The sequence below is a fragment of the Podarcis gaigeae genome, assembly GCF_964106915.1.
Source record: "Podarcis gaigeae genome assembly, chromosome: 17".
NCBI lineage: Eukaryota > Metazoa > Chordata > Lepidosauria > Squamata > Lacertidae > Podarcis > Podarcis gaigeae.
In genome coordinates this window covers 18,551,247-18,578,727 of record NC_139694.1, presented here as the reverse complement: position 1 = coordinate 18,578,727, position 27,481 = coordinate 18,551,247, and the positions used below count along the sequence as shown (strand labels likewise).

Below are 27,481 nucleotides of genomic sequence, written 5' to 3'. Positions count from 1 at the left end.
CGGGAGCCAATTTGTTCGGAAGCCAAGCCGTTCGGGAACCAAGGTACTACTGTAATGGGCTTTTTCAACTCTCAACAAGTTCATACCCATTAAAGAGTAATACTTTATGAAACTCTCCAGCTCTTTCTCCTCTCTTTACCTTACAGGAATATATTTCTGCATGAACAAGATACAGACACATTTATAGCATTTTCTTAATGTCTTGATATTGGATTGTATCTCATTGTGTGCCTCTACCAGTGGAATTCTTTCTTATCGGGCAAAATTTCACTTGAGTGGAAAGGGGTGGGATACTATTTTTGTTAATACCGCATGCCCTCTGCAACCTCCTGCTGAACCCCAAAATCTGCACTGGAGAGCTGGGGTACTTTTGAAACAGCTGGCTCTGCAATTTGCATTTACAAAAGCGTGATATGCAACAATCACACACATCACACATACACACCCTTTCTGTTTATGAAAGCCAACAAAAGTAATGCTTGGTCAAAGAGCCTTCCACTGATAGAGGGACACAGTCGTATACAACCCAATCTATCAAAAAGACAAATTTTTAAAATAAATAAATAAATAAATCAGAAAAAAAACATGGAGGTTGCAGCATGAGGACTGCCAATCTGTGACGAGCTTATTTGCATATATTGTTAAGATTGCTAGAGAGTACCAAGGAATGTGGAATCATTTTGCTCCCTTTCTTAATAGATGGAAGGGCAAAACAGTCCTAACGAGGGACTGGGACATATTGGAGCGCTGCCAGCTTGTGCCACATAGGGTGCAAAATTGGGGGGGGTGGTTTTTCTTCTTCAGTTTTGCTGTGCCATCCAGAAGCTGGCGCAGCAAAGCGAGCCCAAATGGTCTCCGAAGAACTAACTGACTCAAGACCCAGAAGATACATACATGGCTGCCCCTACTAACATTCTGTTTGAGGGGGCCTTATGCTTCATTCTGCCAGCATGAACTCTGGTGCTGGTAGCAAGCAAAATCTCTAATCCTCTCAAGCAGCAAAGATCAGGGCTTTGGACTGCAGCCTAACATAGCTTAAAGAAAGTCAATACTGCAGTTCCATGAGAATTCTTAAATCCAGTGTAGGAAAGAGTGTGTGTTTTTTTGTTTAGAAAGGAAAGTATGTACTTAAAATCAAGTGACTGCATACGGGTAGAATTATAAGCATAATATCAGAAACTTTAAATAGTTGCTTTGAAATAGCCAATCATTATTTGGTATTTTCTCTTTGCAGATGTTTTTAGTGAAGTCTCACTGGTAAAGAACAAGAAAGCCTTTGTTGTGCATCAGCTATTTTGAGTGAAGTTTCACTGAATTCTGCATAAGGTATATGTATAACACCACTTGGGCCTCAGTTGTTAAGGTGCAATTTCCAGATGCAGCAGTCTAACTATATCACCATACAGAGAATGTATGCATAGGCAACATTAGGCTTCAGAACTGTGTAAGTTGTAAAAACAGCCTCTTGCACCATCATGAAGCACATTTTAATTCTGACACTTCAGAATTTAGTTTTCTTCTATGCCTAACTAGCAGTATGGCAGTATTGCATGCCCCTACTATTAATTGATGGTGGGTTGGGTTGTTTTATTAGCCACTATTAATCTCAGCTGTCATTTTGGACGAACAATTTATTTTCATTAAATTTATAGCATCAATGAGGTGTGAAATCTAAAATGCTACTCAAAATGTAAATGATGTAAAAGAAATTGGAATAAAAAGGAGCTTGCGTCACAGTAAAATCAACAATACACTTCGAATGTATTAATCTAGGAATGATGATGTTCTGCAATTGAATTTTATTGTATTGCTATTCTTTCAGAACTATAAATGTATACGTTCAAATATCAAACGATATCAAATAGCTGGAGAATCAACTATTGTATTGCTTAATCCTACTTAATTCTGACTAGTAGTACTGCTTTTTCACAGAGGCATTCATATATATTCAACTTCCAGGAGTTTAGAAGTAACATAACTGAAAGATTCACCGTGGAAAAGCCTTTACAGAACCCTACAGAAGCATCTTGTAGCTATCCAAATATTGAAATACAAATAGGTTTTGTTTAAGGGTACTCATCCTGTTCTAGTTTTAAGGTCAATGGAAACATGGATTCAGGGACTTATTGCAAATACTCTTCTTTTTACCGTTTATACCTATGTGAAACTTGCCCACCTGTTGTTGGTGTAGAAAAGAAGGGTCTCTTGGACTTAGTCCCACATATCGATTGGCTTGGGATGTGCCTGAGGCTGTGTAGGCTGATTAAGGAAGAACAAAACAGATTGATGAAGATAGACACCTGTCCATTTCTACCCTGTATAATTTAAACACGAGAAATTCAGAGTTACGAAGAACGAATTTGACTAAGGGATAGAGTTTTATAACACCTATGGACTTCAATGGAATCTGAATGAAGGCAGGGCCACCTTCCTTGCCAGTGACAATTTCTCTACATGATACAAGTTGTGTGTTTTTTTACCAGCTCACTTTAAGGGATGTGCAGCCAGATGCTCATTCAATGCAGTCATTTAAACAACAAAATTCAGAGACTAACAATTTGCTACAGTAGAATGAGGTTTATTCGTAGTACCACTCAGATTTAGAACATAACCAAGCTAAGGCCAGTGCTATTTTTCCTATTTTTCTCTTAGAATGGCAATAGCTCCCACCTGAGAGGTGCCGGAACAGAGTTGAATTCCAGCTGATTAAAAGCCCTGGCTAAGGCTATTTTTTTAAAATGAGGCATAAAAGGTGTGCCCCCCCCCTTTTTCTAAAGGGAGATCTAGGAATCCCTCTTCTGTAAGTTAATATAAGCAGCATCTACTTATTAAACAAATACTGTATTTAAAATGTTCACGCTTTGTACACCGGAAAACTGTGGAGCAAATGTATTTAGTGTAAGTTCTAGAAAACTGACCTATAATGTAGAAGCTCCTAAAACATTTTTCCCCATGTGTGTGGTTAATGGAATGATTCACCTTTCCCCTGTAGGTTACCTTTTGAATTGAAAATAGTTGTGTATTGACTGAAAGTCATTAACTTCTGATTGTGTCAAAAGAAGTGGGTTGTTTTACTCTGACTGCTAGTTTGAAAATATCTACATTACCTGAATCAATTTCATAGTAAGGTGATCTTAACTTCCTACTGCCAATGGCATAAAGAACAAATAGATAAGCACTAAAGGATCGATTTAAATGGTATTATATTTCTATTTCAAACAAACAAACACATGGCGTCTTATCTATTTCCTTTTAAAAGAACATTTTACTGAATAACCACCATAAAAAAATGGATTACATGTTTACATGTAAAGTGATATTTCTATGAAGGAGGAACATGTGTTATTCCATATAATTTCAGCAAAAGTAGTTTTTACTTGTGAAATGCTGTGTAAAGCCATTTAAATCAGCTTTGGTACGCACTGATCAGGATAAAGATATATAACTAGGAATAGGTAACAGCACTGTAAATTATCTTAATGTCACATTTTGGTGACACTTTTATCTTTTGGCCAATTCTAATTCATTAGAAATAAAATTGAAAGCATCTCTTTGGAAAGCATTATAGATCAGCCAATCCCAGATGCATAGAAGAAATTCCTGCATTGTGCGTATTATTCTATGTAGTTTTAAACAAGGCTTAAATAGAAGTGGTCAAACCTTTTACATTTTTTTCCTGGTGAAATGTTAAGATTAAAGAACCATTGATTCACAGCAAGTAATACATTTTAGATATGTAAAATTCCTTTAATATTTAATGTTGAAATAAATGCAATTTTCATGCAGAAATGGAATCCATTTGTGCATACCTTTGCTCTTTATGCACAAAGGGAATGTTGCTAACACAATGTTCACCATGTGTTAATCATATCCTTTCTCAAAGACCTAAAGTAGGATCCTCAAAGAAATGCACCTGCGATATGTGTGTGATGGGTTCCCTTGCGTCCTTAAACACCATTTAAGCTTTTAATATTTCGTGGATGCTTAACTGGTGCCATATTGCTTGGAAGGCACATGAGATATGATGAAACAACTAATATTCAGAGTCAAATCTGAAGCTCTAGTTTGATTCCATTCTTAAGGGTAGAATAAGAATAGATCACTAAAAACCTCTTTACTGTTCAGGAATTGTGCACACTTAAGAAATCAGAAGAGATCACAACACTGTTAATTGCCGTATTTTTCCATGTATAAGACGCTCCCATGTATAAGACACCCCCTATTTTTGGGGACTCCAAATTAAGAAAACACCCCTTAGCACTACTCGTGTATAAGACGAGCCCCAATTTTAACCCTAATTTTTGGGTAAAAAAACCTAGTCTTATACACTGAAAAATACGGTAATTCATTAATTAGTAGGTAATGACTTCTGCTTCTGCTAACGGTGCAATCCAATGAAAGTGCACTCAAAAGCCCTGCTGAGTTCAATGGGATTTAATACCAGGTACATTTTATTTTTTATTTTTTATTGAATTTATATGCCTCCCTACACCCGGGGGTCTCGGGTATACAGGATTATAGCCTCCATTATTTTATACTCTGCTCTATCTTGATGTGGGGAGATGAAATGGACATTATACAAAAGGGCAGCAGCCTAGATTTATCTAAGCTAATAAAAATTTTGCTACTGTCCTAACATCGTATGTAGATGGAACCATACGTGTTTAACTATATGTGGGATATTAACATTTAATAATTTTTAATTTTAAACCAGTATCTAGGTAAAGAAGTCACTTGTCATTACATGATTGCAACAATACTTTACAGTTAGGTATGTATGTGTCTGTCTGTGTGGTGTTTTTATTACAGCTGCAATGTTGAATTTCAGACTAACGTGGAGGTTAATGTCGAACCATGATATGTTAGAACAGTAACATGGAAACTGCCAAGATGTACTTTGAGGCAGTGGGGACTTCATGTGACATCCATAATGTAAGTAAATAATGCATGGCTTGGCCTGTGTGCAAAATTCTCATGCCACTAGCCACACATTCCTGGCGGACACTGGTGCCTGGAACATTTAATTCAACGGGCACAACCTAATTTAATTGCAGCAACTGGGTGGCTACCACGGCATATAGAAGAAGTTCCCAGGACTCTCCTTGTGGCTGCTGTATTCCTGAGAAGTGGCTCTAACAGTCGATACGCCCTGCATGTCTATGTCTGCAATTCCATTGAAGGCTATAGGGTAATTATATGGGCTTGTATTCAACTAATTCACTACACGTGCGGAACTTCTACTCACCTCACTTTCGCGCACGCCCTCCAACATCTGCTCCAGAGGTTTGGGAGAACCCCCAGAGCAACTGGAGGGGGTGCATGCGGAGGGAAGGTTCCACTGCACATGTGAAAGTTGTTCCGCGGTGCAATTGTGTAGCTGGATACAACCCACGGTACTCAACATAGCGAATTAGCAAATGCAAAACTTTCAAACTCTTGTTAAATGTAGTTAACCCACACAGATTTTTCAGTACCAGTTCTAATGAATTAAAATGCTTAGGTTAATTGAGGATCATGTGTCTGATTAAGTATGTTTTGGATGAAAGCTCACTTGGGAGGAATCAGATGAATCTCTTTTTTTCCTGTCTGTCTCGCTCCCTTTTTGGATTCCAGGTGTTGGCAAATTTAAAAAGCTTCCAATCCGAGTATGCTTCTCAATGTCACGAGAATGTCCATCTTTAAATTAATAATCAAGATTTCATTCTCTCCTGGCAATTGATGCTCGGATTAATTTGATTTCCTGCCCTGAGATTGTGATTGCCGTGTCACAAATGTCATACAGTAACTTGAGTTATTATAACTGTACGGAGTAAATGTCTTGTCAATGTCCTTTATTATCAGACTTTGAGCATCTGCCTGGTCAAATAGCAGGAAAAGGCACCTATATTGGCCTTAACTTGAAATGGTATTGATTGATTTGTTTTTGATGGACAGCGTTTGTTTCCTAGAAAAATACTTACTGGTTGCTGTAGGTGAAGATGCCTCACCTTCAGTGGATGTAATGATGGGTTTAGTGTCTGTCATGGTCAGGGTCACAGGCCGCACCGTACTGTGATGGGGAGAGGGTGCCAAAACTGGAGTAAAATGGCCAGGCATTTTCCCTACTACTTGACCACTGCTGTTAGGCTACAAAACAAAACCAGAAGAACGCCTTGTGAAATATACATGTAATGCTCAAGAGAGCGATCTACTTTAGGGTTTTCCAGAACCCCGATGCTGTCGTGTGTCACTTTGGTATCTATATCCAGCGCCAAGGGCCTTCTGGTGGTTCCCTCCCTGAGAAAAGCTAGGTTACGGGGAACCAGGCAGAAGGGCCTTCTCGGTGGTGGCGCCCGCCCTGTGGAACGCCCTCCCATCAGATGTCAAGGAAATAAATAACTACCTGACTTTTAGAAGACATCTGAAGGCAGTCCTGTTCAGGGAAGTTTTTAATGTTTGATTGTGCTTTAAATTCTGTTGGGGTATAAGCAATAGTAATTATTCTTATTCTTATTCTTATCTCTGAAGATTTAGGCATTTGTGATCCTCAGGAAGGTAATATTTCCAAGAGCCTATTTACCTTATAAGAAACTCACTAGTGAAGGCCATTATTCTATCTGACTGAAGTGCTACTAATGTTGTTATTTATTATTATTATTATTATTATTATTATTATTATTATTATTATTATTAAAAAAAACAGTACAAATTGAGGTCCAGAGGGTGGCAACACAAGAACAGGGCCTTCTCTATCGTGGCTCCCCGTTTGTGGAATGCTTTCCCCAGGGATGTTATTGTCCCCCACCCCTGTTTTGCTTTACTTATGTACTTGTTTTTATCCTGTATTTTACTCTGTGAACTGCCCTGAAATCTTAAGCTGAAGAACAGTATATGAATCTAAATAAATGAATATTTCCCCCTGTTATACTTCATGCCTGGATAATTCTAAAGGGTTTAAGGAGGCCACACATATTTATTTAATTGTTTATTTATTTATCTAGCATGGGGTGGTGGGCATCACAAAGAATTCCCTTAATATGTATCTTAGACATTCCCCCAAAATGCCTCTAACAATGTATTTGAAATTAAACAGTGCAGATTGTGAGTTTAATAATTCCTCGCACCCTTTTTATTCAGATCACGGCAAGTGATCCTGAGTAAGTATCAAATATTACCTATGTTTAGATATGCAACGGCAATAGTAAAATTCTACAGGTGCTTCCAGACTCCCACTATTTTGGACTAGGATTCAGTCAAACGTTGGCAAATTCAGATGGTGCAATTTGGGTTGATTGGGAGGCCTTGCGCAATAAATCTACTCCCCCCCCCCCGCCAAAAAAAAAAAAAGGTTTAACTTTTTGCAATAAGGGAAGTGGCAGGAAAATGCACTCAAAACTGTGGGATAACATTTGCCTTAACACAACATAATCTAACTTGTCTGAAAACATAACAGAATGAGTGCTCATTAAAGAGACAACTTTCACCTGATCTCCCTGCAAACAAATCAGGATGAATGCTCAATATGCAGGTTGTCTAGAAGTGCCCTCTAGATTAACTAAACATAAATTCATTAAGTGGAAAAGGAAACAGGTCTGAAACTAAAATTGGTCTGATAACTAGAGAGTGGTTGGAAGGTGGAAATCAGCATGCTTATTTTGCTCTGTAGCAAACAGCCGAAAGAATTCAGATATAAAATGAACACACTGCTTCCTCTGCCCTCCAACTTCTTTTCACTTTTCTGGTAATCAGACCAATTTCATAACTGATTGCTTCAGCTATTTGCATCAAAAGGTTACTGAAATATAATTGTAAAATGCCTAAAACCTAGATAGCTCACTGGAAAATGCACTAACTAATCAAGTTGCGTTCAGGAAGCAGAAAAGTGGCTAGATCAAGAACTGCATATAATGACTGGACATGACACAGGAACCAGAGCAAACATAATCGTGATGGGAAGAAGTCGCTGCAGAAAACCTAAGCCCATTTCTGCCACCAGCTGGAAGAGAGATCATTTATAAATAAACACATGCACACATATGTGAGTGCGCACATACACAGAATTTCATGCACACAGTTTAACTGTCTTCTTTTTCTTGGACACAACAACAGACTATTTGCAAGTCACATTTAAGCTTTCTCCACTATAGGAGTAGCCCCACAGTTCATGCTGTTGGTTATAAACATCCAGTTTCTCTTTATTTGCTATGGGTTGCAATCTAAACATTTCCCCCCAACAAAGCACTTAGAAAACAAAACCGAATCCAGATTACTTTAAGAATGAAGAAGAAGAAGAAGAAGAAGAAGAAGAAGAAGAAGAAGAAGAAGAAGAAGAAGAAGTTGCAATGCATACTAATATTTTACTGCTAAATTTGCTGAGACAAATACACCACACCCCAGGCCCACGATCTAGGCAGGGCTGGGGGGGCTGAGGGCCCCCCAAAAATTATCAAGAAGGGGACCAAGCCCCCTCAAAATTCCCCAGCAGACATACATGTACACTGTGGGGTGTTCTCACGTCATATGTGCATGGCACAAGCATGTCGTGGGGCATGCTGACATCACATGGCCACGGCCCTCTCAATTGCAGTGGCAAGGTGTCACACTTGCGATACCCTTAAATTAGAAAATGCCTTCTACTGCGTTGGACCACTGATCTATCTAGTTTAGTACTGGAAAGCAGCAGCTGTCCAGGATTTCAGGCATAAGATATTCCTAGAGGTGACTTCTGCATGGAATGCAGATGGCTCTCCCACTGAGCTATGGCCTTTTCCTTAATTTAATGCATTAGTTAATATTGTCATACCTTGGTTTTCAAACAGCTTAGTTCTCAAATGTTTTGGCTCCTGAATGCCATAAACCCAGAAGTGGCTATTCTGGTTTGAGAACTATTTTTGGAAGCCGAATGTGCGACGGGACTTCTGCGGCTTCTAGTTGGCTGCAGGAGAGCTTCCTGTAGCCAATCTGAAGCCGCGCTTTGGTTTCCAAATGTTTTCCAAACAGATTCCGTTTGACTTCCAAGGTACGACAGTATAACTATTTGTGTGATTTCTATGGCTTTAATTAGCTGTTCCCAAATGTTTGGAGCAATCTAAATCTAGGTACTCACAGCGTTTTCTCGGTGAAAGTTCCAGAAAATGAATGCATATTAGAATATTCTTACTAATATACAGTGGACGCTCAGGTTGTGAACGTGATCTGTGCGGGTTGCGATTCGGTGCTTCTGCGCAAGCGCAAAGCGCAATTTAACGCTTATGTGCATGTGCGACCGCCAAAACCTGGAAGTAACCCGTTCCAGTACTTCCAGGTTTCAGTGGTCCGTAACCCGAAAAAACGCAACCTGAAGCATCTGTAAACCAAGGTATGATTGTAACAGAAACACAATGGTAAAAGGAAGTGACTTTAGTGAAAAGTATTAATGACAGTGGGGGCTGAAAAGTACAGCAAAAACAAACCAATCCATATTCACAGATGCAAAGTGCTCACCTCAAGTTTAAAATAAATAAACAAATCACTTGTATCTTGGAAAAAGCATCAGGAACTGGTGTCCCTTGGGAATAAATTTATCCCAAAGTTGGTGAGCAGCCACCAAGCCACCTGTCTGCACATGTTTGATTTATGAACTTAGCGTCAAAACAGCAACACAAACAGGTTGTGCATTGACTGCAGAGGTTATGATGAGACACAGAAAATGGAACAGTGAGAGGTGCTATGGTATGGAGGCCCCATGCCTTGTTGCAACTGAATATTATTAGAATGAAATCTTGGGTATACGTAGTTTTTGAATTTACAGTATTTGTTACTGAATAAAACAGCAACATGGGATATTTTCAGAGCAACATTGCAAAGCTACAGCAAGCAAAACAGTGATGAAAACAGCATTACTGAAGTGTGTAAGGCAGGCACATCTTCTATTAATTAGTCTCACTTGCTGGATCATCACCTTGTCATGGTGAGTGGGCTTGCATATTCCTATGACCCTTGTGAGTGAAGCCGTTGGGAGTCTCGTACTCCCAGCAGGGTCACCCAAGGCAGTAAGGTCAAAGGGAAGGAGATAGACAAAGAATGATCCAATAAGTCCTCAATGGCAGAACAGGTGGTAGATAACAAGAGGTATGTTATAACAGCTGTGAAGGTGGATGAAGGCCACAGCAAGTAAGAATCTACCGGTCTCTGGGTGATTTTAATGCAAGAGTTGGGTGAGATTTTGATCCGTGGTCTGGGACTATTGGGAAAGAAGGAATTGGCAACAGCAACCAGAATAGAATCTTACTTTTGACTACATGTGCAGCTCACAACCTTGTTATTACCAACACACTCTTTCGACAACAATAAATTAAAAACATCATGGAGGCACCCTTCATTGAATCACTGGCACCTCTTAGAATATGTAATTGTCCAACCTTAAGACTGCCGTAATGTGCTCCTTACCGGAGCTATGATGAGTGCCGAACAGATCACTGGTTAATATGTTCCATAATGGATATCAAGATTATACCTCAACACAGGCTTCAAGGAAGGAAACCAAGGAGCAAAATGAACACTCAAGCCCTTCAAGATCCCATTAAGCGGGATTGCTTCCAAATGACTCTTAAGGACCATGTGCTTTTGGAGTGCCCTGATAACATCAAGGAACACTGGACCAAGGTAAAAACATCCATTATTGCAGCATCTGAACAAACTATTGGATACCAAACCTAGGAACACCAGGAATGGTTTGATGAGAATGACAGTGAGATTGAACGCATTATTGACAAGAAAAAGAAGGACTTTCAGATCTGGCAAAGAGATAGAAACTGCACCACTAAGAAAAAAACAACCCTATGCCAATGCTAAGACTGGTTCAAAGAAGAACCAGAAAACTAAAGAACACCTGGAGGATAAAAAAGCTCAACAGATCCAGCACTTAGCCAACACTCATTATGCACAGAGTTTCTTTAAAGCCAAAAAAACCATCTATGGGCCAATAAATCATGACATATGCCCTCTACGCTCAACAGATGGTACCACAATTAAAAGATAAAGAAGCTATTGCACCACACTGGAGAGAACATTACCAGCATCTCCTTAACCACAACTCCCCTGTAGCTGCTGAGGTCCTCTCACAAATTCTGCAAAAACAAATTAGAGATGGGCTTGCAGTATTTCCAAATCTGTGAGAGTTGTGTACAGCTATTAACCATATGAAAAACAACAAAGCCAACGATACCTGCCGAAGTCTTCAAAGTGGGCAGAATTGAACCTACACAACAACTTCACAAGCTGATTAAAAAAAAATCTGGGAGAGAGAGGAGATCTCAGCAGACTTTAGGGATGCCAAAATTATCAATCTCTTTAAAAAAAATGGTGATGGAATGGATTATGGAAACAATTGAGGCATCTCTTTATTAGCTGCAGCCAGCAAAATTCTTGGAAGGACCTTAGCAAACCGTCTCCTAACAATATCTGAGGCTACTCTTCCTGAATCCCCAAATGGTTTTTGACCTTCTAGGACAGTGTTTCTCAATCTTGGGTCCCCAGATGTTGCTGGACTACAACTCCCATCACCCCTGAGCTCTGGCCCTGCTAGCTAGGGATGATGGGAGTTGTAGTTCAACAACATCTGGGGACCCAAGCTTGAGAAAGGCTGTTCTAGGGGGACAGTGGACATGATTTTCACTGGTTGACAGCTTCAAGAAAAATGCAGAAAGCAAAAGCAAACCCTGTATCATAGCTGTCAACTTTTCCCTTTTCTTGCGAAGAATCCTATTCGGAATAAGAGAATTTCCTTTTAAAAAAGGGAAACGTTGACAGCTATGCCCTGTATATGGTGCTTAGGCCTTCAACACACTAAATGATAATGCCCTGTAGACTGTCCTTTTGAATATTGGCTGCCCAGATAAATTTGTAAACATCCTTTGGCTCCTCCATTATAATATGACAGCAACAATCACAGATAACAATGGCTCTCAAAGCGAACTATCACAGTGGGATCAGGTGTTAAACAGGGTTGTGTTATCACCCTAGTTCTATTATTTTCATTGACATGGTACTACACTTTGCAAAGCTTATGAAAAGCTTGGCATATTGCTCAACATCCAAAAAACCAAAGTGCCACAAATCCAGGTCAGTGATGCTGACATTGATGCTGAAATGCAGCATCACCTGAGTCTGCGAGTGCGGCTTTCTCCCATTTGAAGCACAGAGTGCTTGGGGACCAGGACATACGCAGGGAAAGCAAAATGCTTGTTTACAAAGCCATTATACTACCAACGCTTACTGTATGATTGTGAAACATGGACCACTTATAAACGGCATCTCCAGCTCCTCGAAAAATTCAATTAACAGTGTCTCCGGAAAAAAATTCACATCACTTGGGAAGACAGGCGAACTAATACCAGTGTACTGGAAGAAGCAAAGATCACCATTGTTGAAGCAATGATTCTTCAACATCAACTTTGTTGGACTGGTCATGTTGTACGGATGCCTGATTATCGTCTTCCAAAGCAACTACTCTATTCTGAAAGTGTAATGCTGGTGGTCAACAAAAGAGGTTTAAAGACTCTCTCAAGGCAAATCTATAAAAAAGTAGTATAAACACCGACAATTGGGAAACACTGACCTGTGAGCACTCCAATTGGAGAACAGCCTTTACCAAAGGTGTCATGGACTTTGAAGACACTCGAACTCAGGATGAAAAGGATAAACATGCTAAGAGGAAGGCACATTTGGCAAACCCTCACCATGATCCACTCCCGCCCAGAAACCAATGTCTCCACTGTGGAAGAACGTGTGGATCCAGAATTGGCCTCCACAGTCACTTACGGACTCACTGTTAAGACCATGTTCATGGAAGACAATCTTACTTGGCTATGAGTGATCGCCAAAGAAGAAAGTTTGTTCCTCCCTCCACTTTTCAACATTGTGATATATCACTATATCACAATGTTTGTCTGGTGATACATCACGATGTTGAAAAGCTGGTATTGCCCAGCCTTACTGCTTGGGCATCCAGAACTCAAGATGATTCTTCCAAGACTGTGGACTTTTTCCTTCAAAGGGAGTGAAACCCTGCTGAGAACCGACTGTTCCACTGCCTCTTGGACCAAGGATTGTGACTCTAAATTGTGCTATTGATGAAAATATTAATGAGCAATAATTCAAGGTGGTTACAGTTTTAAATGGGGGGATTGCTTGTGTCGTTAGCTGGAATGGCTGTGAGTACCTTGTTTTCTTTACCTTCACAACTGTGTATATACATTTATACATAATACATATAAATTTATGGTACCTGTGCTCTGGAAAAGTTTGATAACTGTGCTAGAACTCTTTTCCTAATTGCAGCATTGCTATGTGTTCTGTGTATTCACAGAATGTTTTGTTACTCCAAAACATCCACTAGGATTTCCTTTGCAAAACATATTTTTTTAAAAATATAAAAAGCAAAGAATGTTTCAAGGAACACATGGGTTAACAGTGACAGAATCAACTGCTTCCTTAAGCATTCTGTTACCAAAAAAGCAAGCTCAAATTAATTAAATAGACACAGCTGGAGGCCCACACTATCTGAAACAATGTATCACCTTTTACTGTTCCCAAATGATTATAGTGAACAGAAATTGAATGGCTCATATGGACCCTGGCCCTTTCCAGGCACACCAAGAAAATTAACCCTCTAAATGGCTGAACCAAACCACTTTTAGAGCCTACTACTGATTTGGTCACCCATTTCACAGCAGCTGCTGCTTTCAAACAAATAGGATCTGAAACTTCTATACGGCTTGAATACAGTAATTACTGCTTACAATATCTAAGAATTCCAGTGCTTCAAGACATTCAAAATATTTAATACACAGCTCTTTAACTCTGTTAACAAGCTTTGATTCTTATATCATGATTGTAACCTTTAAAAATTCATATAAAGTTTACTGGGGTCGTCCACTTTGCTACGTGGGAATTGACACAAAGCTGCTGTCTGAAAAAACTTACAACATAATAACATGTAGTAAAATAATTTCACTAAATTCAAAAAGCACCTCTTACATAAGGAAGTTGCTACCAGCTCCTAGTACCACTCTCTCTGCCATTCTCTTGGCCTCAGTCCCCCATCTTTAATACAAGAATAATATTGGCCTGCCTTATACAGGACTACTGAGCTAATGATCGTGAAGCACTAATACATACTATCTTGACTCATCAATACAAGCCCACATGCATCTCCCCACCACAAAACACTCATCCTGAAGGCAAAGTGTTCTTTTATTACCTAAATTCATTTGGCACAGCCTTCCCCCACTTTTTTTTTTAACAGGAAAAAATGTCATTCTTGGATCTCTGGACTGCTTAAAAGGTGCATTTAACCTTACACTGAGAAACCTGAAGAGGGTTTCCCTTGTGGAAATCCCATCTAGCTCTGCATCTTTAAACTGATTTCACTTAAAATATCCAACTGAATACTGTGATTGTCTCACGACAGTGGTACCTTGGTACTCAAACGGCTTGGCTTCCAAACCCGGAAGTAAGTGTTCCGGGTTTGTGAACGTTTTTCAGAAGCTGAACATTTTTCGGAAGCTCCTGCAGCCCATCGGACGCTGTGCCTTGGTTTTTGAATGGTTTCGGGAGTCAAACGGACTGCCGGAACAGATTAAGTTCGAGAACCAAGGTACCATTGTATAATCAGTGCAGTGGTAAAGCAATTAGTTTCAAAATTCCTGTGGGCAACGTGATTCACCTTGAATGGTCATCTTAATCTAAATTAGAGTGATACCAAAAAATGTTGAGGAGGGAAAGTTCAATTTTAGGTAAATACTGCTAGGTTCTTTGTTACCTCAAAAATAGTACTATTATCACAATACATCCCTGAAAACCAAGTGAATGAATATGCTTGGAAGTGGGAAAAGTATAACTGAATTTGAAATTACATTCGTACAGGTGCAGTTTTTATAAGCTATGATAACCAAATTTATTTAAAGAAAAATCTGTATGTTACATGTAATGAAGTGTAGTCGTCTGGCTGAAAGCATACAATTGCATAGAACAATTCCCTTTGGTTACTGAAACGTCCTATGTGGTTTCTCTTTTCTTTTTGAACAAAGAGAAAATAATTCTTTCAATTCTACAGCCTACAGAACGAACTCCTAGCATCATTGTGTGCCGAAGGACTTTACATGCTGATGCCAATCTTGCAGAATATAACTCCAATGCATTCAGAAATATAAGGGTGGGCAGAAAGCAGATTGGAATCTACTGGTAGATCAACAGCAATTTCTGCCGCCCAGTTTAACTACTGCAATGACAAGTGACTCCCTTAACGTAAATCAGAATGCTGAAATTAAGAAAATTTGGGAGTAACCAGTAATGGATTTATGTGTGAAAGTACTGTTTGCGCAACTCAGCTTCTAAGATCAGCAGCTGCTCAGAGGCACCACTGAAAAAAGAAAATTCTAAGTATATTTCTTTTGTGGGTAAATCTCAGGGAATAAGTAAAACACTAAACAAATCTCACAAGCCTGAAGTCTGTCCTTCCCAATGTTTAAAATACCGATCTCTATTCATCCAGTCTCCAAACTTATCAAAATTCAGAAAAATATCAAAGGTAACAGTGTAGAGCTCATCAACAGTCTGAGATTCACTAGAGTAAATATGCCTTTCCTCTATGTAAAAACTGTCTCGTTGGATACAAACACTCAATTGCATGAGCAGAAGGAGCTTCTGCTCATGGAATTTCTTTTTCATGAACAGACACTCCATCCGTTGATGGATAGAATGTCCAGCCCAACACTTGCCAATGAATTTGGCTCATGTTTTCAAGAGGACAATGGTATTAAAATGGGATAGATTTCTTTTCCTTTTGTGCTTACTCAACTGGTTAGTGGGTACGTGTACCACTGGGCTGTAGTTTTGAAACAACCGTTACGCAAATCTGGGGCGTAGTGTGTGAGGGGGGCTGCCAGGGCGATGGCCCCGGGGCCATTTATCTGGGGGGCGCTGGCAGAGCGGCATGAGGAGGACGCAACAGCTATGTGCCCTTCGATGCCAACCTTGCAAAGCGGAACGGGCTGGTGTTGTGGCGAGGACTGGGCTGGCATACCTGGCATGCATGTGCCCACCTTGGGAGCCATGAAGACACACTCTGTTGCTGCCCCAAATCCCAAATCAAAGACAACAGCGTGGTAACCAGTGTTGTAATGAGTTAGTAAGTGTATATGGCATTTGCTGCGGTTGAACAGATGTGATATTTTAAACTGTGAGATCCAGGTGAGAACAGCAATGCTTCTAACATCTAAAGCAAATGGTTCAACAATGGTGGGGAATTGCTCGGGTAACAGCTAGGCCAATTTACTACTATATTTTGCAAAGGTCTATAGGCTCCTTATACTGATGTGGTCAGCAGGCAGGGGCAGAGGAAGGGGGTGCGGTGGGGTGGTCCGCCCCGGGTGTCACCACTGAGGGGGGTGACAAAATGCCGGGCGGCACTCACCGCGAGGTCTGCAGCGTGCACGAGCCACGCATCTCTCCTGGGAGTGACGTGGTCGCTTGGGTGCCCACAGGCTCTGCGCTGCCCCAAACAGTCTGCCTGCCGCCTGCCCCTCAGCTATGGGGTGGCTGAGTGAGAGGAGACAAGCAGATTCCTTGGAGGCCCTGTGGAGCGTCCTGCCCTGGCTTTTCCCACCCTGTGGGTGGCTGGCCCTGCCTCTGGGTGTAGGGCATGCGAGCCACCCCAGGCGCCCGATCGGCTTGTTCTGTCGCTGTCAGCAGCGGAGCACTTTTAACTGGTATAGTGATTAAAATTGAATAGCTATTAAAAATTACAATGAAATATTTGCTTTGGAGACCTTTTCATGCATTACTAGCAATGTTGCATCACTATGACACTTTCACAACCGCACTGCACAGAGCGCTTACAACTGCAAGGGATGTGCTAGAATCGAGCAGCTAGGTGGACAAGGGACTGTATTGGAAGACCCGAGTAACAGGTAAATATGAAACTCTTGCATATATTGGAGAGGGGTGGAATCTAGATTACATGAAACCAACGAGCAAGAACTTAGCAGTTATTGAACAAAAAATTGTTTCATGTAATCTAGATACTAACATTCCAATAAAGTAGCAATGGGCCAGTTTGCTTGACATTCAGAATGGCTAGTTTTGCCCTTGCCATCTTCTTCTAATGTGTCTTTATGATGAAAACTTTTTTGAAAAACTTGAAAGCAGGGGATCTTGATATTATACAGGAAGAAAGCTGCCACTCTTAAGTTATTAGTAAATCATTATTTTAATTTGAGATGCTTCCTCTCAAGACACAATGGTGCTTGAGCATTATCCCCTTAATTATATATGTTTCCCAGTATTAAAGAGGGATCAGCTGCTGTCAGCAGAACATCAAAAGGGTATGAAATCAATTATAAAGTTGAAAGTTTTCTTGAAAATCTTAAGTATTATCAATTTACTAATATGTGATAGGTTTAAAAGATTATCTACAAAACTGAAATGTAAGAAAAGCAATCACTAAATACTTGAAAAATGTACAAAACTGAAAGACCAGTTTTAATTTGCATATTTTTGCTTAATAATGTCTAATTGAGACATCAGTTTGGAAAACAACAACAATAGAACTCTTAGATTTTCCACACTGAATTAACATTAAGGATTTCTAATGGATGCCTTAATTAGATTTTATTATTCACGGAAACTTTACACAAAATAAAATCAGTTTCTACGTGTCCCAATTCCATTTCAGTCTAAGCAAAAAAATAGGTGGGCGTATATGAATGAGACTGCGGGAGATTTAATCCAGACACTGACATCAATTTGTAACTAAAATGGGACATTCAGCATTTAGAATTAGGATTAATACTCTAAGGGAAACAACTCTCTGCATTGTTTGGGCTGTAACAAAATCCACACACATGAAAGTAAGTTCCAAAGGAATTTGAGAGACTTAATTCCAAGTATATTTAGGATCAGGCTATTAATACTTTTTATTTGCATGTAAGAGCGTACATTTACTGTGGGATGGGATGAGACTGTTCCATCATTGAAGTCCAATAGCTACAATGGCTTTTGGAACTGTCCAACGGAAGCAAGCTTTCATTGAATACAGAAAAGTTTATTTCTTTCTCAAATTCTATTGCTATAGCATACAAATCACATGCTCTGTCTTTTCACATCTGCAAGTAACAGATTTACAATCAAAACAGTAAATAGGCATTTCTGCTATTATATCCTAGGTCTATTGCCAAAAGTGGTGCTGGGATATTGCTGTTGAACTTTGGCAGGTCTGTTGCACAGAGTTCCATCTTATCTGTAAACGGAATAATGTCTACATTAAACTTATGGGATAAGGTATCATCAATATGTGGTTCATACTCATTTCTGCTTCTTTTTCAAACAACCCAGGTGTAATGGTTAAATCCTTGAATTCAAGAATGGATAACATGAGAATGAATAAACTAAAGCTCAATTCTGGCAAGACAGCGTTAGTAATTCCTGAAGGCTGAAAAGCACAGGAAATAGTGAATCTGTCTGCTACAGTAGAACTGAAACTCAACGATAGTATTTTAGGATATTTCGAAGAATTCACTAGTGCGTTATGAGTGCTAGCTGCAGTTTGGCAAAGCTCTCTTCCTGGGGAAACACTTCCAACTCCAGTAATCTTTGGGAGAGCAGCCATAATATTTTTATTCTGCCAGGCTGTCAAGCTGTTGGTTCCCCCCAGTACTTATGCTATGCTGCCTTGAATTAAATGCTGTATCTAGGTTCTTGTTTTATTAATTGTATCTCTCTAACTTTTCTTGTACACATCTTTTGGAACCGCAAAGTGGCTTACGAACTGAAGTGCTAAAAACAGAATTAACACAATTTCAAACTATAAAGGAAAGAGGAAATTAAAATACATTTTCATGTGTTTTACTATCCGTTATGGAGTATACCTGCTGGCAATTCACCTAAAATACACCCAGTGTGAACTATGGGACTTGACAGGAGCACTGAGGAAAAGGCAGTGAAACCAGAAACTGAACTTTGTAATAACACACACTGCAGATATTTCAGTCCGACTAGATTGCATATGACATGTTCTGATGCTGTTGCGCACAGCTGTACACAAGTCCATTACAAATGACTTCTCTGCTGCTTTGGAAACACATGTGAACTGCTGCATATTCATTTGCAACCTTTTTATAAAAACAACAACAACTAGAAATGTAGTCTTCCGTTTTTGTGCAATGCTTATTAACTTATCTTCCCCACCACCACTAGTTCAAAGATTTGCCGAATGCATGCAAATCACTGCAAAGCTGCATGCAACTCAAGAGGATTTTATCTAACACTGGCTAGTCTATAAATAGGATTGCCTGCTCTCTCTAGTGGGGTTTACATTAGCACATTCCTTGTTTCTCCCTGAAGCAAGCACTTCATCCCTATGTTTCACCCACATTAACTGCCATAAACGGTTGTGACTTAAACACAAAGTAAGAACGCTCTACCAGCCACAGGCTTGAAAACCTTGTATACAACCAAAGTTCACATAGTCAACTACGGACGAGGTACACAAATGATTCCCTTGTCGTTTCCCCACAGTTATCATTTCACAAGACTAAAACCATGGCATAATTCTGAGTTCAGAACTCCTGGGGTGGGGGAAAAAACAAATGTAGGACTATCCTCTATTCATCATTCAAATATAATAATTTGTGATCCACAAAAGCAAGAGTGGTTGGAATAGGACTACAAGTGATCGTTCCACTTTTATCCATCCATAGTTAATTTTAAAAGGATGCTGAACTAATTATGCTGCAAGACTCAGCTTGTAGACCACAGGTGCAACAATCAGATCTAAAAAAGAACTTTCATACAACACATTCCTCCTAAGATTACTCACAGATTTATTTTTGTGTGTGCGCGCGCTACAGTACCTGGCTGGTTTGTGGACTGGACGGGTCATAAGAGTAATTCTTCAGAGTATCCTGAGGATTCAGGTGAGGAGGATACCGGATTGTTGGGTGAGAGAAGTAGCTAGATGGCGCAGGAGGAAGAATAGCTTGTGGTGGAAATGGCAATGGTGAAGGTGGAGGAGGAGTTCTAGTTGAGATGACTAGAAGAGATAAGAAAAACAGAATTTGTTAAGGACCTTTCGTTATGTTAAAACTTTGCACCCATGACATGGCAAGATAAACCCATATCAGACAAATAATAATAATGATCCATTTTCTTGCCTTCTTCACAGGTTTCATCTGCAACATCTTAAAATCACCATTATTACCACCACCACCACCACCACCATCATTCTTTATTAAATTTCTATATCACCTTTCATCTGAGGATCATGGTGTGGTTTACAATATAAAAACACAAAAATACATACCACAGTAACTAACAACCACTCACACAGTTTAAAAGGCTGCAGATTGCTTAATTAACCAAAGGTCTGGGAGAAGAGGAATGTTTTTGGTGCCAAAGCTATGTAATGAAGGCGCCAAGCAATCCACAAATGAGGAGCCACTGCAGAAAAGGCTAGTTCTCATGTTGCTCAAAAACATTTGATCACAACATTTTGTTTTCTTAAAATCAAGTGTTCTATAAATTTTGTTAATTAAATATACCATTGCTGTTTTCTAAAGGCATAAAAGGCCAAATAATCACATTTCACATACTTTATTCAAACTTTTCTTTAAATATAGAAATTATTGCCCTACAGAAAACACATTTCAGTTATCAAGTATGGCCCAAAATAATTTTCTGTGTGGGGGAAACAAAGAGTCGTAAGAGTTAGCAAATGATTCCACAATGCTTTGTGCTATGCCCCTGCTAATGTATCGTATTGACCCAAATATAAGCTGCGCCCACAAAGTTTGGCAGCTTGGGGGAGGTTTGGGAGCATTGGACAGGACGGGCGCCATTGCCCCTTGTTCCCGGGCTGCTTTCTGGGGGGGGGGAGCCGTGTTGCTTTGCCGGTGCTCTCGCCCCCCCTTCCCCCTTCTCTCATCTGATGTAGGGGAGGCTTCGAGCGGTGGGCGGCCTGCGCACTGTTGCTCCACACTCCTGGGCTGCTTCCTGAGGGGGGGGGGAGCCATGCCATTTTGCCGGCGGCATAAAGTCGCAAATATAAGCCACACTTTAACTTTTCACAATCAGAATTTGGGGGAAAATGTGTGGCTTATATTCAGGCCAATACAGTATGTTGGGGGTAGGGGAAGCATTACTAAACAATAACACTATGAATAATTAGCTGCCCATTGTGAAAATACTAATGAATATTCAACTTTGGGCTGAGGAAAATACCTTGCCCAATGGCAATAACTGTACTGAACAAAAATAGTATCGTATATTAAAAAGGTAAAGGGACCCCTGACCATTAGGTCCAGTCGTGGACGACTCCGGGGTTGTGGCACTCATCTCGATTTATTGGCCAAGAGAGCCAGCGTACAGCTTCCTGGTCATGTGGCCAGCATGACTAAGCCACTTCTGGCAAACCAGAGCAGCACACGGAAACGCCGTTTACCTTCCCACCGGAGTGGTACCTATTTATCTACTTGCACTTTTGAAGTGCTTTCGAACTGCTAGGTGGGCAGGAGCAGGGACCAAGCAACAGGAGCTCACCCCATCACAGGGATTCGAACCGCTGACCTTCTGATGAGATATTATCTAACCAGATATTATGTATTACAGTGGTTTTAGACATTACATACACTCTTGATAGAGAAATGTGTAGGGTGCAGGAGAATTCAAGAAAAAAAGTATGTATAGTATTGTATATTACACTTTTTTTTCTTGAATTCTCTTGTGCCCTACAAATTTCTCTATCAAGATTGTATGTAATGTCTAAAACCGCTGTAATACATAATATCTGGTTACTACAGAGTTGTTGCACCAGGCATGAAAATTATGTCTCTTTGTTGTTGTTGTTTAGTCGTTTAGTCATGTCTGACTCTTCGTGACACCATGGACCAGACCATGGACACAATAGGTTAAGGTAAAGGTACCCCTGCCCATACGGGCCAGTCGTGTCCGACTCTAGGGTTGCGTGCTCATCTCACTCTAGAGGCCGTGAGCCAGCGCCGTCCGAAGACACTTCTGGGTCACATGGCCAGTGTGACGAAGCTGCAGCTGGCGATCCAGCACCAGCGCAGAAAACGGAAACACCGTTTACCTTCCCGCTATAAAGCGGTCCCTATTTATCTACTTGGACTTATGAGTGCTTTCGAACTGCTAGGTGGGCAGGAGCTGGGACTGAACGACGGGAGCTCACCCCGCCGTGGGGATTCGAACCGCCGACCATACGATCGGCAAGTCCTAGGCGCTGAAGTTTTACCCACAGCGCCACCCGCGTCCACAATGTGATTATTGTACACAATTATTGTACACAATAATCACATTCTATTTATATAAGGGGATAATGTGTGAAGGATAGCTCAGCTGGTCAAGCATTAGACTAAAAGATTTCTGCATTGCAAGGGGCTTGGACTAGACAACCCTTGTGGAATGTTACACAAAAGGGAGAAAGTGGTCCTTGGTATCTATAGATTTCCCAAGCGCATCGCTGCATCAAAACTCCAGCAGCTAATGAGATATTAAGTGCTTTGCTTTAAAACTTTATGATGACGCTCTCCTAAGTGCAACAATCCGTCTTCAGCATTTCAGCTAAAGACAGAGTTGATACAAATGCTGTGTACACATTACTGCTGACACTGGCTCCAGCACACCTCCCACCACTGGTCTTTGAAGTCAAGTGCTGTTGGCCACAATGCAGATGTATTTCCTGGAAAATACTCCTGATCAATGTTCTGTAACTCAAACGAGCTTCCATCCACTTGGAAAACAGAAGCTGCAGTTAAGCTGAGGAGTGTGCATTTCAGGAAGCTGTGGCACATGCGCTGATGACAACACATGTACAGATGTCAGCTTTAGTGAATGGCACCCTGCTCCCTTTGTAGTGTGAACAGCAGCATAAATAAGAGGCTTTAAACATGGGTCAGAGGGGACACCTTGCTGTGTTCATAGCCTAAGACCCTATAAGTTATGTGGCAGAGTCAGTTTTAAAATACTAAAGATTTTTTAAACTATCAATTATGCTTGTTTCGTAGCACACAGGGAGAAAGCTTGGAAGCAATTTCAAGGAGATTCTTTCGATTTTATTTTTTTTAAAGATACAAATGTGAAGTGCTGCAAGACATTCTGAAGGATCTTGTTTGGTGTTTCCTTGAGCAGTTTTGTTTCCTTGGCAGTTATTTTCTTCGATGGGTCATATGGCTGTTCCACAAATACACATTTCCTCTATGTGTCCTTTTCTCTCCTCTGCTTATGCTACTTTCCCCAACCTCTTTCCTCTAGATCCCATTCATTATTTTCTCAGTGCAGTTATTCGGGGTATTATGTGCCCAAAGGAGAAGATTCAGAAGGTTGTTAGGTCCTTGTGGGATCTCTCTTAGTAAAGAAGGCGGAAGTTAAATATGCAACACTAAGGGATAGTTGTTTAAGCAAAAAGTAATAATAATCCTTTCGTATTTTGAGTTTAGATCAGTAGCAAGGAAACAGAGAGGAACTATTTTGCTATCAGCTGAGGAAATCTGTGTTGGAGAGAAATCATTTTCCTATTTATAGTTCACCCTTGAAATAAACCTGTTCAAATTGCATGCTACGTCTTTGGCTGCAATCCTACACACATTTACATGAGCGGGCAAAATGATACTTATTTACAAGAAAATATGCAAGAGATTGTGCTGTTAATTTAATATTGCACCTATGGAATGTAATCTACGGCTTACTAATAGAAAGACCCTTGGAAAAGGCAAGACTAAATCCAGGAAGTTATCAATACTATAAGCCTTTGTGATTCATAACCTAAGCATTCCCTTATTTTTATTCTGAACTGCGTGTCTTTTAGCCCTTATATGTTTTAATTATCAATTCTTATTCATATCTGTGCTTAATTTCATACTCTATTCACATGTTTTATCCTATGCTTGTTTCTTTCTTCTTATTTGCATTAACAATTACCTGTTTAAAACCTAACTGCTATTTTACTCATATGTTTCTCTTATGCTGGTCTGTGACTGTAATAAAGTTTATTCATTCATATTCTGAACTTATTTTCAAGGAAATAATTTTACTCAAGTTCTGCATGTAAATCTCTTTATCACTAGAATGTCATTATGATAATTAATTTCAACACGGGAGGAACAATATCTAACAGGTAACATAGAATTACAGATTCACATCCATTTTGAGATTATTTGTCATCCCAGGAAACTATATCATATAGCAGTGAATAAACTTCTGTGACATATAATATAGATATGTTGGGGTGGGGTGGGATTGTGAAAGTCCGTCCCCCACCCCCCACCCCTGGTTTCAAGAAATTTATTCTAGCTAAAGCACGCTGAACTTCTCAGGATCTCTTCCTTCATATAACTTTGTGCTGAACGTTAAATTGAGCATTAAGTCAATAAAAGGGGTGTTATTGTGGCTGGGGAAAGACTAGTTTGGGGTTCAGAGTTTTTCCATCCCTCTTGCATCCTCACCACTGTGTGTAACTCCCGGGATCCCTGGATGGTGATGCTGGAAAGTGGTCAGTCTTGGTGAAGAATCCTGGGGAGATGTAGTGCTAAACAAAGGCTTTTCGGGTTTCTTCATTGTAGGAGAAGACATATCTGCAGTGACGACACGACATAATAGATATGTTAGCCCAGAGATCACATAGCACCATTCTTATTTATCAGTCACCCACCACACGAAGGAACTCCGAGCAACGTTTAAAAATAAAAAGAATACAGCATTGTATAAGATAAAAAGAGAAGAACATTGCATTATATTAAAAGCCGTAGAGTGACCTAAATAAAACCCAATGAAACAGCAGTAAAAACGTCAGCAATGAAAATGTACCATTAGCGGGCAGAAAAATCGTCTTAATTCATCAAACGTCTGAGAAAAGTGTTAAGTTTTTGCCTGGAACAAATGCAGTGTTAATGATGGCACCGGGCAGACTTTACTGAGGTGAGCATGCCACAAAAGAACGGGGTAATAAACCTCAAGTGGTTCTACTCCACTGACAAAGCCCATTTTGAGATGAGCTCAGACCCCCAGCAAATTTCAGTCTGGTTTGCAATAGGATGAATCCACTGACTGCCCCTTTCCTAAAATTAACCTTGGGGGGGGTGTTGAGGGGGGACTTGCGGCAACATTAAGCTTCACTCTTAAGCCATCCATTGCCGCTGTGGCCCTGAAAAGCAAAATTTTCAGTTTATCCTTGTTCAGTATACGCAAGCAGGAAGAATGGATAGCACCACTCCCAGGCTCATCACAGCTATCTGCCAATCACCCATTCCCACCACCCTTCTGAGTAATACCCCTCTCCACAATCTCACTATATAGAAGGGTCTGGTAACTTCTGTTTCAGTGTATCTGAAGAAGTGTGCATGCACACGAAAGCTCATACCAAGAACTAACTTAGTTGGTCTTTAAGGTGCTACTGGAAGCAATTTTTTTTGTTTTGACTATGGCAGACCAACACGGCTACCTATCTGTAAACACTCCCAAGGTTCCTGGCAGTAACAGAAGTTTCTAAGTATGCTCAGAATCCTTCATTGTTGCTGGAAACACTTCAGTCTTAAAAAATGATCCTGCAATCACTCGCCGCCTCTGTAAACTGAGCCGATTTTGGGGGAGAAGGCAGACTTATTATGGAGAACCTGGGGGCTGGGGGGCTGGCAGAAAGCTGCCAAAGACTCGAGCGTCTTTTCCAGTTCTCTCTAAGGGCACTTCCAGATTGTTGAACTTTGGTGTGAATCTTTCACACAATTGGGTAGATGCCAACACATGCCATTTGCAGAATAAGAGTGCACCTTCATAGCCCACAGCAAAGATAAGTGGTGTGTTCATTGAGATAAAGCAACTTCCAGCACAATCCAGACTTTTTGTGGTAAGAAAAGTAGAACATAACAACCACTCAACAACAATAGCTCAACCTTCACAATTTTGCAAAAACGAATCTGAATGCCTGCTTAATATACAATTCATCTGGAAGTGACCTCAGAAAACTCTTGGAAAGACTCCAAGAATTTTCTGAGAAATTTTAGAAATGTGAAGCAAATGAACAGGAAGCAAGCTGGAGGAACCCTTCCCATGATTAGTTTTCAGTGACCGCCTACCCATCCACTTGCTGGGAGTAGACAGAGAAGTAGACACACAAATGTTTTTGAGTGTAGTTTGAAGTGTGTCTCCAATATTATTCCAGAAAAAACACCTGCACATATCAAAAGATATAGAGGAAAACCTCGATAAAAAGCCATTTTACAAACAAGTATTCATTTGCCTTGTGTAAATTTTAAGGAGTTGTGGATTAAGAGAACATGGGGCTCTTTCTCAGCCTAGCTGACTTCTCTGAGCTGATGTGAGCATAATGGCCCTGAAATACTTGGAAGAGTGAGACAAAATGAATATTCATTGTAATGTATAACTGAAATCAGTATCTAATAACATAAACTTGCATCTACAAGAGTTGTAAATAGCAGGACCCTTCTTCTTTGGTTAGCACCTTTTCGTTTTGCTAGACAACAACATCCTTTCTACTCCAGCACAAAAACCATTATAAACATTTGTTTCATAAAATTAAATAAATATTTGCTTTTGGCAAGGCGACTTTTTCATACTTATATAATCTCAGCACTAAAAAGACATTCCGTTAAAATGGTCTGTGATGGGGGTGATGCAAGCTCCACACCCAGCTGCCACCTTGAGGGCAAAAAGCACTAAAATGGTAACCTCCCTAGATTACTGTAAATCTTGCTTTTTGCATGTACTCTACTTGGCGCTGCCCTTGCTGATGACTCAGAAGCTGTAGTTATGGCAAAATACGGTGGCCGGGTTAGCGAGTTAGCCAGCTGGAATTGTATTACTGCAATTCCACGGGATTTGCAATGGACTTCCAGGCCCAATTCAACACGCTGATGTTCTTCAGAACATAAGAAGAGCCTGCTGGATTGGGTCAATGGCCCATCTGGTCCAACATCCTTTACTCACAGTGGGCAACCAGATGTTGTTTATATTGTTGATGTACAAAGCTCTATGCAACCTGAGACCCAGATATCTGAAGGAAAACCTGCCCAGCTGTTAAGTTCTGAAGGATGTCCCAAATCCAAGTGTAGACCATTAGGAGAACAGGTTTTCTTGGTGCCTCAAATGGGGAATGCCCTCCTCACTGAAGATTGAGGCATCTACAATGTTATTCTTTCCATAGGCTCAAGACTTATTCTTTTCACCAAGTCTTTAAGTACTGAGATATTACACAACCAGCCGCAGCATTTGTTCAATTTACAATTTTTATTTCAGCACTGGTTTTATCAACTAATGTTCTGTAAATTACATTTCTTGCAGTATCTTTTCAATGCTCTGTTAAAATGTAACAATCCATTCTTCTACATCTTCGGTTTAATATATATATTGATAATACGGAGTAACTGAAAAAGAATATGCAACAGGACTTTGTCAAGGAGACTAGAGAATGGGAACCACATATATATCTCCTTCA

General features: G+C 40.2%; 1 protein-coding gene across 23 annotated transcripts in view; it reads right to left on the bottom strand.

Moving 5' to 3' along the window:
* The window catches only part of NFIB (nuclear factor I B), a 311,149-nt gene that overhangs the window by 29,874 nt on the left and 253,794 nt on the right, over positions 1–27,481 (bottom strand). For 8 of the 23 annotated variants that reach the window (XM_083719097.1, XM_083719082.1, XM_083719083.1 and 5 more), the window contains exons 7-10: positions 24,477–24,605; positions 19,872–20,050; positions 5,961–6,126; positions 2,177–2,259 (exon numbers count right to left, since the gene is read on the bottom strand). In XM_083719097.1, the coding sequence (XP_083575223.1) occupies positions 2,177–2,259; positions 5,961–6,126; positions 19,872–20,050; positions 24,477–24,605 (557 nt within the window). The remainder of the gene's footprint in view (positions 1–2,176; positions 2,260–5,960; positions 6,127–19,871; positions 20,051–24,476; positions 24,606–27,481) is intronic. The other 15 variants (XR_014559362.1, XM_083719098.1, XM_083719092.1 and 12 more) reach the window with 3 other exon arrangements.